Raw genomic sequence first — 18,213 nt, 5'->3', positions numbered from 1 at the left:
TTTTGTAAGTATTTCATTGAACAAAGTTTCTATTTTACACTGTGAATGGCTGATGGGAATAAAAGATGAATAGCCTCTCTAAAATTGTCTGCTGAATGTCTCAGAGTTCCAGACTTGCTTTTTGATTTTATTTTCAGAAGTGTCAAGAAAAAAATGAACATGAAACCAGTGTGAATTGTGGCTTTTCAGACAACTCCACTGAATCATTGAAGTCTTCCTCAGAATCCATTTCAGCCCCATATCAATCTTGCACCTCACTTCCACTCTGTGGAAGCTGAATTCAGTCTATAAAGAAGACTGCTTGTATTGTATTTCACACATAGGGCACTAATCATGAATCTGTTGCAGAAGTGAGTATTTTATTATTAACAGTTTTTCTAAATTCAAATGTGGTTTAAAATGGCAGTCTCTCCCTTCAAACATCACTTGAGTTTCTCAGACAAATGGAGTGTGTGACTTTTACATTTTAAATAACTTTTGATTAGTTTCTTTCAAAAAGTAAGATTGTATTAAAAGCTTTTATGTATGTGGGCTGTATGCAGAGAAGTCACAGGATGTTGTGGTTAAGTGTCAGTCTTTAAGTTACTGATGGTATGGTAATATGAGCTGCCTGCTGTTCTGGGTGTAAAAATGACTCTGCAGGAGTGTGACTCTTAAGAGCCACTCAGTTCTCCTCTAACACTATTACTCACTACCCCCCTGGCCCTGCCCCCTGAACCCAATTTAATGATGCAGTCTGGTAAAGGTGAGAAAACACTCTGTACACTTGAAATGAAAAAGAACCGTGTATTCAAATTTTATTTACAGATATGTACAAGAATATTATCCCTCTTCCTGAAGTAGGAGTCTGCAGAGCCTCCAGTCCGTCCCCAATAAATATGATCAGTGAGCAGCACCACGCAGGGGGGGTGGGGGTTGGGGGTGGGGGCAGCTGCAGGGCTCAGGGCGCCTGCTCCGCTGGGTTCATCACACGCCCCATGAATAGTACAGATCCTACAGGGGACAGATGAGGGATTTAGAGCATGCCATTTTCAAAGACAAACTGTTTCTGATAACCCATACTCTAAAGAAATACTTGTAGTAAAGTGTACAGTAATGTAACAGACATCTGTAACAGGCAAGTTCTCATTGCCTTTTTAAGGGGGCTTGACCAGAGAATTTGCCCAGAACTGGTCTGTGTGGAAACTCCCCCAGTCCCTGCTGATGGGTACTCTTACCTGTGCTGACTTCTCTCAGGAGGAAGAGAAATGGCCTGTCTGCCTTGAACACAGGAGCACGGGATCGTTTAAGTAGCACCATCGCTGTAAGCATGAGCAGAAACATGCATGAGTGACAGCGTTTTTTACCCTCATAAATATTAACCCAAGCATAATGGGTTTCCAAACTCTAACTGCAGGATCCTTTTCCAGGGACTAGTACAGGACAGTAAGCACTGTAGTACACACTGCAGTGTATGACTGGAGGCCTACCTGTAGCTGCTGCTGCCTTGGTTCCCTCTTCAGTTACCTCTATTTTGGCTTCATGGATGGCTTCTGACACGTACAGACCATCCTCTGCTGGGAGATAAATTGGGTCACACAGTGTCACAATGATCCTGGCATTTTCTGAAGTGTCTTATGCTAGGGGCATCTTTCCTAGAGCTGGAGCAGGCCTCCAGGGGTAGCCACACTCACTAAAGCTGGGTCAAGAAGGTTGGCTGTATGCTGTTTGATAAGCTCAGATCTATGAATATGGGTAGTGTTATGTGGGGGACTTCAGGAAGGGGAAGTGAGTATTCAGGGGTAAATTCCTGTCAATCGGGTGGAAAAAGGGGGGCAGGAGTTACCTGAGATTCCTCCGAAGTCTGCAGCTGCAGGATCAAAGATGTCAGAAATGCCCAGTGAAAGAAGAGCTGACTTCAAGTTGAATCTGTTCTGGATCTTGAACCTTTAAGAAATTGTAAAACAGCATATTGCATGATACAGGAAACCTGTTAAAACCACTTTTTTGTGCTGACAAAATTGGGCATGTTTCACAGTTTGTGCTACTGATTCATCTAACAAAGCTGTGGGGAACGGCTTTAAATTGAACTTGGAATTGCTTGACACAAAGTTGGGTTGGGCTATTAAGAGCGAGACATCAACTGGACTTGATTGCAGATGACCATATTTTAAAGTCACTCTCACCTGGGCAGGAAAACGTCCATCTTGGTCCGCCGCAGCCCGCTGGCCCAGAGTCCCACAGCGTGAGGGCTGACCTGCAGCTCCAGCTGGGACAGGGGGACCTTCCGGTCGCTGGGTAGGGCCACCAGCAGGCTGAGGGACTCCCCCAGGTACGGCAGCTCCACAACCGTGTACCTGTGGTCCGTGGGGGTGCGGAACTGACCTGCAGGTGACGCACATACAGGGCAGAGTATTAACCAACAAGATGCAAGGTACATCTGCTCCAGCATGCGCGGTGAGCTTTGCAGTGCCGAGACACTAAAAATGTCATTTGGATGAAGGAACTAACTAAGCAGTGATAGATGAGTGTATCATTGTAAAATATCAAAACACTTGTTCATTTGGGATAAGAGAAGCAAATCGCATACTTAATTACAGTGTAGCAGTAAGGAGGAAAAGTAATGGAAGAACGGTGACCAGAGTGGAAAAAAACTGAATATTGCTGGCTTTTGGGGTAGAACTGTAGAAGAACCCAGGTCAAGCAGGCTTTATTCACATAACTTTGTCTTACTAGAAAACTAGAAAAGCCCCTGATGAAGACATTCCTTTTCATCCCCAAAGTGGCAGTAGTTGCCTGCAAACTTACTTTTATTATTTTCTAGCAAGAAAAAGCCATGTGTATAAAGGCCTTTTCATTTTATAACTTGAAAACAGGTGTGATGGATCCCTCTTTAAATTGGTTCAAGGCAAACATCAGCACCACTCTGACGCATATTGTTTTTGTTCTCTCAAATACATTCTGTTCCCATAACTTACAGTTCCTAGTTTCTTTTCAAGCTTAACTTGTGCTTTTGTGCTAAAGTCTTGAAATGGAGGTACAGTGTAATTCAGCCAGTATGTTCCCAACCCTGGGCTACATGAACACGAGTGCTGGCAGCCAGGAGGTTATAATGTACTGTATTGTTTCTTTACCAAAGTTGACTTCTGAGGCCTGGTACATCATTGGCACTTTGATGGTGGTGCCGTCTGAGAGGGTGAAGGGCAGGTTCTGGGTGTCAGCGAAAAGGAACTGCTTCTGCCAGGCGCCCCTGAAGGCTACCGTGGTAACCAGGGCCATCTGCAACTGACCCCACCTGGGGGGGTCACCCTGTGGCTCTGCCAAACCCGAGAGGTCTCCAGGTGGGAGGGCGTGGGCCTCACCTGAAGAGAGGACCACCAGGGACCCATTAAGATACGGTCAAGCACACGCCACAACTCACTCTTGAGTACACAACAAATGCTATTATATAAAAATTTAGAGCGCAGAGCAACTGTATTAGCCCTTCTCAGTGTGTTGCAATGAAATAACTTTTCATTGCCACACTAGCCAACATGTTATGTCTTTTTTCTCTTGCAATTTCTTTATCGCAGTAAACCTATGGTTTACCATACTTGCAAGAAATCATATCTAGAATATTTGCTGCGTTTCATAGAATAATCTGTATGGTTTGTGTGGGATGTGTGTGTATGCCTCTTTGTTCAGACGACAGGCTGACAGCTGAGTGGCACAGACCCCTTGGCGCAGCACTAAGTGGGAGAGTGCTCACCCTCCAATCCTCCTCACTGTCACCATACCCAGAGAGGAAGAAAAGGCCTGTCATTGATGTTTTCAGCCTGATGTACGTTCTGTAGAAGGACTTCATTTATGGTGCAGACTGACTGGAGCCACTATGACGGGGCTGCACTTGTGAGTCCAGCAGGGATCGGAGACATGGAGGGTGCAGCACTGATGTGTGACGGGGTGTAGGTGGTGTTTTTCTGAGGGAGCAGTGCTTGCGAGGAGTGGATTGTGGGAGAAACAGTGAGAACCTCCCAGTGTCGCTTACCGTTGCCGTGGCTGCGGATCCATTGCTCCATCTGGCTGCGGGTGTGATTGGGCTGGCTGAAGTTGGTGTGGAGCACGCTGCTGTTGCCCCACGCCGATGCATGCTGGGTAAACACCGGAGAGAGCTGCATCCCGCTCTCAACAAAGAGGGCGCAAGCCAGCTGCACCCGCACGGCCTGACTGGAGTTACCCGTGTCCCCTGGCACCTGCATCAGGAAGTCCTGCATGCGCACCTCTGGAAGAGCACAACAATGTGGTTGGTGATGATGCCACATCCACAACATCCATTCTCATTTGAAAGTCACAGTCTTTAGTCTATTTCTCAGTTTTAATAATCTGAACAGCATCCACTGTCCAACATTTCCTCAGTGTTTGTGTCACATACAAACAGTATGATAATGTTGCTAGGACATGTCTACACAAATGTCAAGAGTTGGCTGGATAGCTCTAGTTCAGAGAGGGATCATGCAAAGTCCGGGGTGCCAAAGTTTCTGGTTTTACCTCCTCTGTGAGCTCATTCTCGAAATTGTAAGTTGAATCTATTTTTAGCACATCTCTCAGGATGGAAAGAATCAGTAAAACCCTGCATGCGTCCAGGCTTGAGGGACTTGAGTCACACAGTCTCCACCAAATCTCAAAGCTTCCAAAACTCGTTAGGCTGCTAACTGTTTAAGTACTAACTGTGACACTGATGTTGTCCCACACTCTCTGAAGCCTTCCTGAATGCAACCTGCAGTACTGAGTTACCAAATGAAACTAATTCACTTTTCTAGCTGCATGTCATTTAAGCCCAGGCTGGCAAGAGACATCGTCCACTGCAGGAGAAACAGACAACTGAGAGCGGACTTTTCCTCCATGTGGCGGACGCTGCACAGCACTGTTTTTATGCTGCGTTACATTGGCCTCTCAGCCACGGAGTTACTCAGCATTACCCACAGAATAATGAGATTACAGGGGAAGGCATTAGGGCTCCAGACACCACGCTGCACCCAGGGTACGAGGGACCTGGCACCGCTCTGCAGTACCAGGCCGGCACACTGTTTTTCTCCAGGCACCTTATTAAGGTCTTACGGTGTGCGAGTGAGGTGCTGTAATATCAGAAATGAGTCCCTGCAGCAATGTGAAGCAGGATGAAAAACTCTGGAAAGGGGAGCAGTTTGTTGAAGAACCTCTGTAACAAAGGCCTCAATTATACAGTGCAGCACTGGTAAATATTGGTGGTAGTGGTTGGTACTTGTCATTCACTACTGATCTGCAGAGGTGGTCCCTATTCTGACATCTGAATCAAATTTTATTTGTTGTAGTGCATGTTTACAACTGAATTGATGCCAAGTGCTGACAAAAGAGCTTTTTCAATAGAGAACTGAAAAGAACTGGAAAATGATTCTTTGACCCTGGGAAAGGGTGGTGTAATGACTCAAACTAGTAACCATGAGCATCGCCGTTGTCATCGCTGGGTCTTACCATTGGAGTTGTACCTCAGTGCTCCCTCCAGTTGGGACAGTGTGTTCCCCCTGGCCCCGAACTGCAGCAGCCCCAAGGACACAGAGATGCTCACTGGAGACACGATCAGGTTGGAGTTGTTGTCGGTCTCTGTGAGCGTTTGGTAGAGGCTGACGGCGAACTCGGTGTGCAGCTCCCCGAGGGTGTCCCCGAGGCCCCCGTGGCTCTTCCTGACCAGCCACAGGCAGATGAAGAGCGAGGTCATCGACAGGCGACACATTGCAGCATGGGGTTGGGTGGCTGGGGCCTGGGCAATGGCAGGGGGAGGATAGGTCCACAGCACTGATGTCACTGAAATACAAATAATATGAGTTTATACATTACCATAGTAGTTATTTCATTGCCTGGGTCTACATCTTGTTTGGCGTTATGAATGTTGATCCTTGCATTAAGACAACACTGTTTCCCGTTGAAGTGAATGAGAAAATGATAGTCTAGATCAGACAATTTACTGTGCACCAGCTCTGAATTTCAAAATTGAAACAGAACCCTAATATACAGTATGTTTAGTTTTATTTATTTTCTTGTGTGACACAGACATGTTTGTGTCCAAATGCTAAAAATATGTCAGAATGAGTAGCAAAAGTGTTTGTAGCTTTTAATTTCAGTATACGCTACAGCAGACTCACTGGCAAACACAGACAGTGCCCTCGTATATAGTGTTCTTCACTGACTTTAACAAAGATTTTTCTGACGTTGGAGGCTGTGCGCTCTCTACCGCTCAGTAGCTGATCCGCCCAGAGGAGGAGAATATTGACTTTTGTGAGGAAAGACTTGGAAGTGTTTCTCTCCTAAATTAGCTAAACCGCGAACCCATACTACTCCTGCCAAATTAGGAAGCATATTGTTTACTACAGTAAGAAGAATGCCTGTACATGTCTTCGCTTAGCACCAATAAACTTTTTTCCACACATATTAACGGTGTGTGTCAGTGAAAAAAAAAAATGCAACTTGATAAGAGGCGCGGTAACATTGCAGCATTTAAACAAGGAAAACGTATAAAAGGTCTTGATTTCTTCAGTACAAGAAATAATTATCTTCCGGCGTATTAGAACGTATTATAACGCATTATCTGGAACTAGAGGAAACTTATGATGTGAAATTGTTCTGCATCAGTTCACATTAATAACGTACAACGTAAATTCGGTGTTAGAATACACCCCATAAACGTAATTGTGCGTACACTACAAAGAAAACAAAAAATTACGTTTTCTTCTCGGAGCACATAATTTACGATTATAAGAAACATCTATTACCTTAATCCACACCAAAATAATGCATTAGTTGTAAAAGGAATAATTTCATAATTTATAATGCCAAGTACACTGTATCACATAGTCTTTGCATCGGATGCTACGGAATGCTACACAATGTGCTATTAACTATTTTCGACAAACTCAAACCAAGATACTGTTTGATAAATTAAGTCATCTTGAATTTCCAAAATATTGCATGGACTAGGATCCGCAGGTTACTGAGAATTTAGTGGCAAGAGGAAAAGTCCATAGGTCTGAAAGGAGCAGCAGCAACTCACCGCTTGGTACAGTGGGTCGTTTCAGCCCACTGAGGTAGCGAGAGGATAGCGCTGTTGGCTCAGTTTGATGTCTCGCCTGAATATTCCTGTCACTGAGCGCTAGTCTGCTGTTATATCCCTGTCACTTCTGATGTCGGATCGTTTTGACTGTCCGCAACTTTCGCAGCTGGCCGATTGAGGTCTGTTCAGTCATAAGACCGTGTTTAAAGGGGATGGTCCGTGTTTGCACTCTCTATCGGCGATGTCCGTACCACTCGATCAGAATTCCTGCAGGCTGGGGCTATAAAGAGCCAGGCGGCGAGAGGCATGTCACTGACCAGCAAATCCGAGAACGGGCTGAGAAAAGCCACACGCTCGCACACACACATGTCCGGTGCATGAATCGAGCCGCACAAACTCCGAGAGAAAGAGAGGGAGACACATTCATTAGTTACACAACACTCGCGCTTTTGTTGTGCGGAATCCAAAGTCATCCCGGCAACCAAAGCATACACTTGCAGTCAATCATGACAATGCATGGCAAGTACTTGAAGTTTTATGACAAATTCCTCTCAGATTAATTTAATGAATGATCATAGTTATATCAGTGTATTTATGTTGCATATATTTGTGTTGCATTTTACAGTAGCTTGCTGCTTGCTGCTGCCCATAAGCAAATGTTACAATTCTCAGTGTAGAATTAATTGAAAATTTAATAACTTCCTCAATTAGAAGTGCAATAAAATCTCAAGGCATGTGTCGCAATTTGTTATTTAATATGAATGCACTTATGAGAGTTTTTCCATCATGTGTAGGGTGATCTGTGAGAGATGAGTGTTTATGATATCCTGTTTAGCGGATGGTGTGCTTATCCTACCCTTGTCTTCGTGTTAGTCAGCATGGCCCTTCATTAAGTCCTTGTTCCAATTCAGGTAATTGGGGGCCCCTTCATTGTCATTTCATTTCATTTACATTTAGCCATTGAGCAGTCGCTCTTATTCAGAGTGACCTACAAAAACAGCGGAACTCAGCAAAACAGACCACACCAGAAATCCTCACGGTTTTTATCTGAATTGCCATTAGTACTAATTTGCTTGTAGTAGAAATAATTACTTGAAATGATGCGTATATGCACAATTAGTAAAAAAAAAAAACTTCACATAACGACAGAATCACATTTTCATTATTTAATAGCTCTTTAATTTCAGTATTTTCATTTAAAGCACATAGAGATATTTGTGGTTCATAATAAACATTTCTGCCTGTAATTTGACCTTTCCTTTGCAGTGCCATCAAGCCAAGACTCTTAATTGACACTGCCATGTCAATAAGCTTAAAAAGAGAGATGGGAAAAATGACATTTTCCCATGATAAACTTTGAAGGGACCGTGATTGGTAGAAATAAGGTATTTGCCTGCATTGTCCCATTGGATTCTCTCCATTACTGGGTCATGCTAATTGGCAGCGCATATTTGGACACATCAATAGAGATGCCACATTCCTTAATACCAGTGTTCCATCAAAGGCATTTGGAATTTGAGGACTTGAGTGGAAGAAATGTCACGGTAATTGAACATAAACAACAGTCTGAATTACTGCCTAAATAAAAGATGGCTTTCATTGTCAGGGTCATCTCTGGAAAAGAAGTCAGATGACTTGAACCTGAAAAAAAAATCACCACAATACTGGCTTGCTTTCCATCTGATTTTCCCAAGAAAGTGACCAATTGATTATATTCCTGGAGCACCACCCTGTCTGGATGTTTCCCAGTTCCTCTCCAGATGCTGAGCTGTGCATCGGTCTAATGGGATGCCCACTCCATGGAGACTCTGATCATGGATGCAGTGAGGGACCCAGGCTGACCTCCACATCTGAGCAGTAGCTGAGAAATGCTGGTCATGGAGAGCAGGTCAACCTGCTCAGATAGCATGACATATCCAGATATTAGATATTAGGTATAGGTGGTGTATACTACACACATCTTACAGTTTCAAGCCAGCCTTCTCCTTTTAAGACAGGAAGAGATTACACAATACTTCAAGCCAGGTGTTTTAGTCCGTGGCAAGCCTGCCCTGCTTTTACTTGTAGGTGTGTCTTTTCGCAACAACAGCGATTAACTCTGATCTGGCGAATTGGCAGGTTTGTTTGACTTTCGTCATCTCGGTTACATCACCATCTGGTCTGCCTCAAGTCCCACACTGACTTCCAGGAGTCCAGCAGATGAATATACTGTTAAAGTAAACACTAAGGACAGGGATGTTTCAGTTTAAGCATACGTCCCTCAAATATATTGTGCCAGGATGAATGCCCTGATCAATGTATCTGATCAGCACAGCACTGCACATTCACTGTGTACTGGCCATGACTGTTGGTCAGTGTTCACTGCTCTTTGGGACTAATTCTTGTTGCAAGTACAAGGACACAGTGTGGGATGGTCAGACTTTTTCCCATTTAGACTTATTGATATACAATAAGAAATTAAAACTATTTCCCTCTCATGTTATTTATGTGAAACTGTAACTGGGAAATGGTAAATATGTCTTCAAAAGGCTGCACTTTCTGCACTGTATGTGAAACTTTGGTGTGTTACAGTTCCTTTCTTTCAAAAATTCTGGAAAAAGAAGTGGAAAGGCCATTATTCACTTACTTTACCTCACAGGAAAATTGTGATTAAATTCAGAGCATTCACGTGGGTCATGGTACAGACACCATTCTTTAAGGGACTGAGACCCAAAGGAGCGTAAGTAACATTCTGGGCCAAAATGAGTTTCATATGTCAAAAGAAAGCTCTTGACGAGATCTATCTATTGGGAAAAGGACACTTGCAAAGTCTCTTAACTGCACTAAGGACAAAACAAGAAGGACCGAACCCCCCACTTTGTGGAGTGGATCATATGACATGATTGATCATCAAATTCTTTAAGTGAGCTTAAAAAGTATGGCTGGCTTGGCAGGGGATTCAGTTTGTTTATCAGGTTTTAGTTTGTGCAGATCAAAGATGCTTCAACTGAATGTATTTAGTTACCCTGAGATAACGAGTTGAGATGGCCATTGCTCTTTCCCCTACATATTTTGCTCCTTGAGGAGGTAGATAACTCCAACTTCTCTGTCACTAGAGTTCATGCCTCTAGATCCCAGATGGCTTTGTGATGTCATATCATGATTTGTCCTAAATACAGATGGCTTTCCTTTAACTCCAAAAGCAGAGACTAGAGATCTTATTGCAGATTCTGCTCTCTCTGTGGAATTTATGTAAAAAGAGTAACCCTTTTTTTTACATTGGAATCATTGTAAAACTAAAACACCTCCTATCTCTCTAGCACGTTGAAAAACATGCCTTTGCCTGCCTATGTGTCCTCACAACTGGATTATTGCAATGCCTTACTATTTGGCAGCTCAGACTGAATTTGGACAACTCTCCAAATGGTCCAAAATGCCGCACCAAGGATTTTCATTAAAACAAAAAATCTTGCTGGACCCTTGCAGTCTCAGCTTTCCGCTTATCCCTAAAATTTCAAAATCTAAAATATTCAGCAGGGCATTTCATTACAGGGCTCAGAACTTACAGAATGACTTGCCTCCTCCCCTGCAGAGATTTAATTTGAGATTAAAATCTCATGTCTTTATCCTATTTCACCTTTAAATACCACCTCCCTGTAGTGTGAACCTTGCAGCTATGCTTCCACAGTTGAACTGCTGAGGTGCCCTCATGTCACTTATGGTGTTATGAGACTGTGAAGCTATCATACCCATATTATCAACCATTTTCCACCTGGGAGCCTACACGCTCCAATTTCTTCTTCCTTTGTCTTTTTCCCACCATCTCTTGGATGGGGATCAATATCCCACATCCACTACAACATAATATACTCCATATCCATGCAAGAAACTGCAACTGCAGACAGCTTTCCTCTGCTCTTTGTCCTGAAGTTAATCTCTGGTTTCCACAGGAGGACTGAAGGGACTCCCACTTTTTTCCTCATTAACATCTGAGTTTTTTTTCTTTTCAAGTACTAGTCATCAATAGATGTTATATTGCGTGTAACTGTTACATCTTCTACTGCACTCTAGTCAGCACACTGTGACAATTCCTTTGAAAAAAAAAAACTATATCAATTGAATTTCAGTGACTGGGTTTGGAGCTATCATAACTTGTACTAAAGTCCAGTTTCCCCCCTGTGGCTTATGGCTTTGGTCTCTGAGTTGCATAACCTGCCCACGCGCATCCATGCACACACATGCACACGCAGAGTCACGTGCGCAGTTTATGTGGTGAATGTAAGGTGGAAAACAGGAGGAGATTCCTGGGTGACTTTGGCATACTGAACAGGGTGAATTAGGGCCATAGTGCACTGTGGGAAAGCTTGGCAGAGACCTGTGATGTGTGTGTGTGTGTTTGTCTGTGTGTGTGTCTCTGAGTGTCCTGAGTGCATCTCAGTCAGCTTACCACTCACTGGCAGTTCCTGTCCCCTGGGCCCCAGCATGGGCCACAGGCCGCAGAGATTTGCCTGCTCGCTTTGGCTGGCGCTGGACCCTGGCAATCCGCCTGGCTCCCGCATGCACTGGAGGAGAGCACTCAGGGACATGTTCTCCCACAGCCAGTAGGAAATATCTCTGTGGGAGAGTGGGTCTATGGAGGGGCTACTCAAACTGGATGTAGAGTGCGTGGAGGAGGCACTGAGTCTGGTTGCAGGGTGGTGTGTGGATGGGGGCACACAGACTGGATGCTTGGTGTATGTGTGTGTGTGTGTGTGTTGGGGGGGCACTGAGAGTGGATGAAGGGTGTGTGGAGGTGCCACTGAGACTGAATGCATTGTGCATGTGTGTGTTTGTGGGGGGTGTTACTGAGACTGGATGTATGCTGTGTACAGAGGGCAAGGAGACTGGGTTCAGGGTGTGTAGAGAAGATTTGGGGATGATGTGGATTGATGATTATGAAGATTTTATAAATATGTCAAAGCAAAAAGGAATTGCTTTTTTAGTTAGTACTAATAGCCAACAATTAGAAATGAAGGTTTATACTGGAGTTGTTGCAGACATCTGTCTTTTACTTGTCTAAGATAACTCCATGTAGTATTTTTTAAGCAATTAATTGTATTTCATTTGCCTATTCACAAATGTATATCATTTACCTATTCTGCACTCCTGTCTCTCCTAATGCTCTGAAAGTTGCCCTGGCTAAGATGAAAAGAACAATAATTACTGTTCACTGCTCAGTTTGCAGAACAGAAGCATTTGTAAAATATTTTATTGCAATAAGTCGAGCAGTAGTTTTCAACTGCATTTGAGATGGAAAAAAAAAAACATTAGCCTTAAAAAAAGGATTTGGAAAGAAATGACTTTTACTTTCATTTAGTTTAAAACCAGCTCATTTACTGATTTAAAAGAGCATAACCTGTGCTTAAACAATCGAAGGCAGTTTGAAGTTATTTATTGCGTCTGACCTCTTGTGCCCTACTTCCACAGAAAGCAGGCCCTCAGGCTGGATTAGCGGGATCCCGGGGTGCGGAGCGCGGCTGCGATGTGAGCCGGTGTCGCTGCAGCGATCTGCCAGGTACGCGCTGGGATTAGAGCCCAAGCGGCCCTGGCGCCATTAGCGCAATCGCTGCACGGCCCACGGGAAAGCAGCGCGTGCACGTCCCGTTCACAAGGCGAGGGGGGCTGTGCTGCGGACAGACTTCATTTAAAATCCCCCCACCTGCTGATCAGCGTCCCATCAGATTTTGCTTTCAACGGACCCGCACGATTCAACAATATCACAGGGCAATCTGAGTCAATGTTTGGTTTTGAAATGCTCCACTCAAATACTGCTGTGTTCTATATGCTGTTTGTGCTTGAATGCACTGTATTAGATATAACATAGAATGACAAAGAGGAACCCAACAAAACAAAAAGGCAGCATCCCATGATGCTGAGCCTCACGGCTTGAATGTGTTGAAATCCTAATCCGTGAGAGGGCTGCCTCCAGTGGCCGGACCGCTGCATCACAACGTTTCTTCAGCGTGTGGCAGGCGAAATGTTGTTTAATACCCTCTGTTGTCAAGTTGCAGTAACATTCAGAAGTGGATTAAAGTGCTTTTGAAGATGTCCATTATGTCACATGTGTCTTAATTAATTGACTGCCTCCACTGGTGTTGAGATTAAATGGGAGCGACTTCAAAAAGGAAAAAGTCATAAAAACAAAATAATAATCAGAGAAGAAGACAACCGTGATGATCAAAGGCTGTTAAAAACAGACATCAAAATATTCAGAGAAAGAGTAAAGAAATCCTGACAGGAAAACAGGATGGCATTTATTGAGAGGTAACATAAAAACATCTGAGAAAAATACACACAAAGTTAACAAAAACCACAGAAAATGTATACCCATCATATGGAGTCATGAATTGTCAGATTCCCTAAGTGTGACCACCAGCCAAATTTAAAGGAAGATGTGATACTGAAATAACTTTAATAAGCACCTGATCACATTAGCTTTTGAAATTTACACTCCATTACAGTAAACTGTGGACATTGTAAATCATTCATTTATCAAATACAAGGTTTACATAGGTTTCATAAATAAGCAGGATAAACAATGTAGTGTTTCTCCCATGAGTTATGCCTCCCATCAGGCTATACATGAATATTTACCAATGTGCCAAAACATTACTGTATCACATGCCTTGATACTCTGCACTGTATCCATCCATATATATGCACATATGCATATATGTGCTTCTCTGTGTGATAATAATACCATCATAGCTTTCCTGGTAATAGGGCCTTGCACCTCAATACAGCAAACATAACTGTTACCAATGACCTGCACTAGGGGCTCTGTTTTGGGATGTCCTTGAGCTGGGCTGTAGTGATGAACTACGCAAATCTACAGTGCAACGTAAATTTCACCTGTCTCTAATATGCCATACTGCTTTTTTCATGACTACAGATACAACTCATAGGAGCGAGAATGAAGCATTTGCCGTTGAAGAAAATTTAAAAAGCCTCTGTCAGAGTTAGGGATATAGCACCCCCTTTTGGCCAGAGAGGGGGAAAAAGCTTACAGCACCGGGTATTCCCAGGCGGTCTCCCATCCAAGTACTAACCCGGCCCGACCCTGCTTAGCTTCCGAGATCGGACGAGATCGGGCGTGTTCAGGGTGGTATGGCCGTAAGCGACAGCAAGGGGGTGTAAAAGTCATCTTATAGGCTACAGTTCGTCAGTCTCTAGACTAGACCGATGCCGGTCCTTGGGAAGCTGCGGATTGGTCTTTCAATGCCACTTTGCGAGCATGTAGGCTCCCTAGCTAGTAAATATGCTAACGCTAACGGACTGTATGGGAAATTTAGTGACAAACGTTTGATAATGAGTTAACATTAGTTAGCTACATGAAAGCTCACGGTTGTGGTACACTTGTCATATTTTCGTCTTGGAGTTTGTGTCTCCAACAACGCAACTTTTGAAACTGTTGAAAGATAGGCTAAGTTACACATGACCAGGAGATATGAAGTAAAAGACGCTGCACGCCGTAGCGGGTTGTTTCTAGCTACATTCGTGTTTATCAACAGTTTTGCATCAACGCCATGAACACCGCCACGAACAGTTTTCAAACAATTTCATTTTATCTTGTAAACAACTCAAACACAGTGTTTCTAAAGTCGATGACTAGAATTGTCTAAATTTGATCACTTATTATACCGGACGTAACTAAAGTACATTTGTCATCTGCAATAAATTAGCAAATTAGCAAGCCATGCGTATGAACATGAAATATAGGTGAGGTGTGACTGCAGGAGTAGCATTACTTAGAAAAATGCCTTTTCAATCACAATACTGCAGTGCCTTAGGGATGCCCACAGTTCCCCAGAATTGACCGATGTCCAGCAGGAGAATCAACGGAGGTTGATTAAACCAATTTTTAATAATTGAATCAATATTCATTGTTAAGATTAAAATTCAAGCGACGTCTTTTACAATTAAATTATTACTCATTGTTGGATTGTTTCTGAATGCTGAAAGCTGTATAAGCTTTATAAAATGGTTGAGAGGATGTTCACTCACTCTCAGCGTCTCCACCCTTTAACCTTTACTGGCCGCACCAACAAAGTCGCTTACCCACTTTACAGTGAAAACTATAACATCTCAAAGATGTTCATCATACTGAAGTTCTCATCATACCTGCTATGATTTGCAGCCGGTGTTCTCTGTTGGCCTTTAAGGCATTCCCACTGTCTCGTGGTCCAGTCCTCATATTTTCCCATAAAGCCTCAGGCTTCGCTACTCAGCACAACATTCCTCTGCGTGTACCTGTTTAAATAGTTTGGACTTCAGATGTGTTTTCTCCTGTTATCTTTGCTTTAAATCTTCAGAGTAAAAGCAGAAAATATCCATTTTACATTTATTTTGTCATTCATATTTGTGATCAGTTTCTGTTTAATGTCTTACTTGCCAACTTATTGTGAAATACATACAATTTCTGACAAGGTTTGTTTTAATTTCTGTTTTAACACATTAAATTTCAGAATGACTTTTCCTGTATATATAGGTCTTGAGAACACCTTAGAATCATGTTTCCTGTATTTGTCTGTTTTAGATTAAAACCTGTAAATGAAACTGTAAGTGCCTGAAAAATTCATGTTGTTCAAGCAAATTGAACATGAGCAGCTGAAGGAGTTGAATTGGGTGATTTTATTAAGACTGTTAATACCACCTGTTATATTGATATGGTGGAGGAAATATTTAGCATATAGAAAACTCTAAACTATAAAAACAAAAACAGAAATGGAGACAAAGCTTATCCAGAAGGGGGAAGATGATCTACAGCAGTAAGTATCAACCAACGTACATTCAAATGGAATCTCTCTTATTTGTCTGTCTCCATACACCACCAAATTACTCCTTTTTTTTAGATTTAATCATCATGTTGCCTGTACTTGTCTACTTTAGGCCAAGGACCAGGAAGACTCTGTACAGCAAGCTGACAAACTGCTGCTGTCAGTTATACAACAAAACATCAGGTGCCCCATCCTGGGAAAGATAAGCCCTGTCCAATGTGACTTTTACCCCTCTAGCCATAATCCCGTGGTAACCAAATATTTTCCCGGATTGTAATCTGTGTCTTGTTGGTCGAATGTTTAGTATATCAATGAATGATATTTAATTTACTAGTGAGCATGATAACTGTAAATAGTAAGTATCTAACTGTATCAGAGGCTGATGTACATAGTCTCACTCTGCTATCCAGCATGATTGAGACTAGTGACCAGATCCCTGACTGCTAGACCTGGTTCATCTTCCTGCATTGTCTTGATCTGAAGATCACTAATGTATTGAGTCTTCTCCCTGATCATCCTGTGCTTTGTCTCTTCCAGATGTGACTGCATTGGGGACTTCTGCCAACTGTTCTGGTGTTAAGGACGCTGGAAATCAGCTCCAGAAACAGCCAACATGCCAGCAGGATGAGATCTCTCTAAAGTAGCATGTATTTAAAAAGACACAGTCACAGGAAAGATAGGAGTTTTGCACTTATGGAACTGTAAATTGGGCATCATCTAGTTTAGAATGTTCATGTTATTTCAAATTTAGCTGTAACCAAGAACACCAGATATTATTTTGAAGAACACCAGATAAAACAAGCAACAACCCCTACACTAAATCCTCATATTGTAATTCCTTAAATTGTTCAAATCCTTTTATAGGGACTGACTTACTGGATTTTCTCAAACTATGAGATGTAATAGATGCTGAAAGCTACAAAAATTAGGATGTGAAAATAACGAGCTGTTCAGTGGAAGGCTGAAGACCCTGTGTTCTGTGTCTTGCAGGAAACTGGCTCAGAAGAAGTGCAGGTGGTGCAAGGGGGCCAAAAATACATCAGTTCTGGAGAAAGCAGGAGAATATCCAGCACTCTAACCAGATCCAAGTGAGAAGGTTCAGCGAGGACTAATACTGAGTACTCCTTGTGCAAGACTGCACTTTTCCTGTGTTATATAATTATACAGCAATTTAGAATTTTATTCCTCTAATTTCAGCATTTAGTAAGGATTTGTCATGGATTCTCACCATGATTTGAAACAGTACTGAAGACATAATATTATAATATTTGGAATGTAGTCCTGCTGTGGGGTATACTGCATTTCACTTCAATCATTTCCACATTTGTGGTGTCAGCACCGTTTGGCACTGATGCATGTGAATATGGTTGTTAGTGCCCAGTTTGTCCAACTTTTCATGCCACTTTATTAGATCATGCTCTCATTCTGTATGTTGTTCTCAATAAGTGGATCTACAAGATGTAAATGCAATTTATTAGTTTATCATTCTTTCCTTCCAGTTGAAATGGTGTGCAACAGAAGGAGGCAGAGAGGAAGGAAGAAGAAGGCCAGCCAGCCTTCAGAAGAGCCACACAGAGAAGGCCTTGCAACAGGGATTTCTATCAGCACTGTGACTGATAGAGACATCAATTATTAAATGAATATACATTAAATCAAAAGTTGCAATCATTAAAAAAGAAATATTGTGTTCATGCAAAGGCCTTTAGGTAATATTATTTGTTTGAAAAATTTGTTCCAAAAATACAAAAAAAACTAAACCTGGTTATAAAACTTTCTCATACAGAACCCCTATGTTATGATGTTGTCTACAAAATTTAGTCTTGGGATCAGGCATAATGTCAGTTTTATATCTTTACAATCTGTCTTATAGTCTTATAGGAGGAGGCCAAGCTCATACCTGTTTTGGGTGCTAACAACTTCCCTTTCTGTCAGCTAATTTTTTGTGGGTGTACCCTGTTCTAAAAGGGCTGGGACAGTCTTGGATCATCTTCATATACAGAGGCCCTAACCCTACTACTCACTTCCTTTTGCATGCTAGGGATGCAAGGGAACATGCTACAATGCACAAAATAGTGTAAATGTTCATAGAAAAATATTTTTATATTTTCAGTTTGACTGGCCTTGAAATGCAGTATCATTACAAAGGTTACAAAGATGTGTTTATATTTCAGCAATTAAACAACTGACCAAAATGATGAAAAACAAGAAAGCAAAAATGGTACCACAATGTGTCTCTTTGACACTTTATTTATGAATTTCTGTTACCTGTTCATGGTTTGGTTTTGTACAACAGATTAGAGTGGTAAGTAAATGGTATAATAAATATTCATGTAAATTCCTAATAAAACTTTCTAAATATATTTATTACTTGCTATG

At 42.3% G+C, this 18,213-nt stretch overlaps 1 protein-coding gene and 1 non-coding gene across 2 annotated transcripts; both read right to left on the bottom strand.

Annotated features, from left to right (window-relative positions):
• Positions 1–917: 917 nt before the first annotated feature.
• Positions 918–5,728, bottom strand: serpine3 (serpin peptidase inhibitor, clade E (nexin, plasminogen activator inhibitor type 1), member 3). The gene is made up of 8 exons (XM_036539915.1): positions 5,470–5,728; positions 4,007–4,240; positions 3,114–3,341; positions 2,166–2,364; positions 1,826–1,926; positions 1,470–1,556; positions 1,218–1,301; positions 918–993 (listed from the first exon to the last, which is right to left on the bottom strand). The coding sequence occupies exons 1-8, from the start codon at positions 5,726–5,728 to the stop codon at positions 941–943; spliced, it is 1,245 nt and encodes a 414-aa protein (XP_036395808.1). The 3' UTR covers positions 918–940.
• An 8,332-nt stretch (positions 5,729–14,060) lies between these two features.
• LOC118786323 lies at positions 14,061–14,179 on the bottom strand. Its single transcript, XR_005005323.1, has one exon. It is a non-coding gene; the product is annotated as a 5S ribosomal RNA (ribosomal RNA).
• Between the last annotated feature and the right edge of the window lie 4,034 nt (positions 14,180–18,213).

Source organism: Megalops cyprinoides, chromosome 11 (genome assembly GCF_013368585.1).
Source record: "Megalops cyprinoides isolate fMegCyp1 chromosome 11, fMegCyp1.pri, whole genome shotgun sequence".
NCBI lineage: Eukaryota > Metazoa > Chordata > Actinopteri > Elopiformes > Megalopidae > Megalops > Megalops cyprinoides.
The sequence above is the reverse complement of the archived record's forward strand: the minus strand, read 5'-3'. Positions and strand labels throughout refer to the sequence as shown.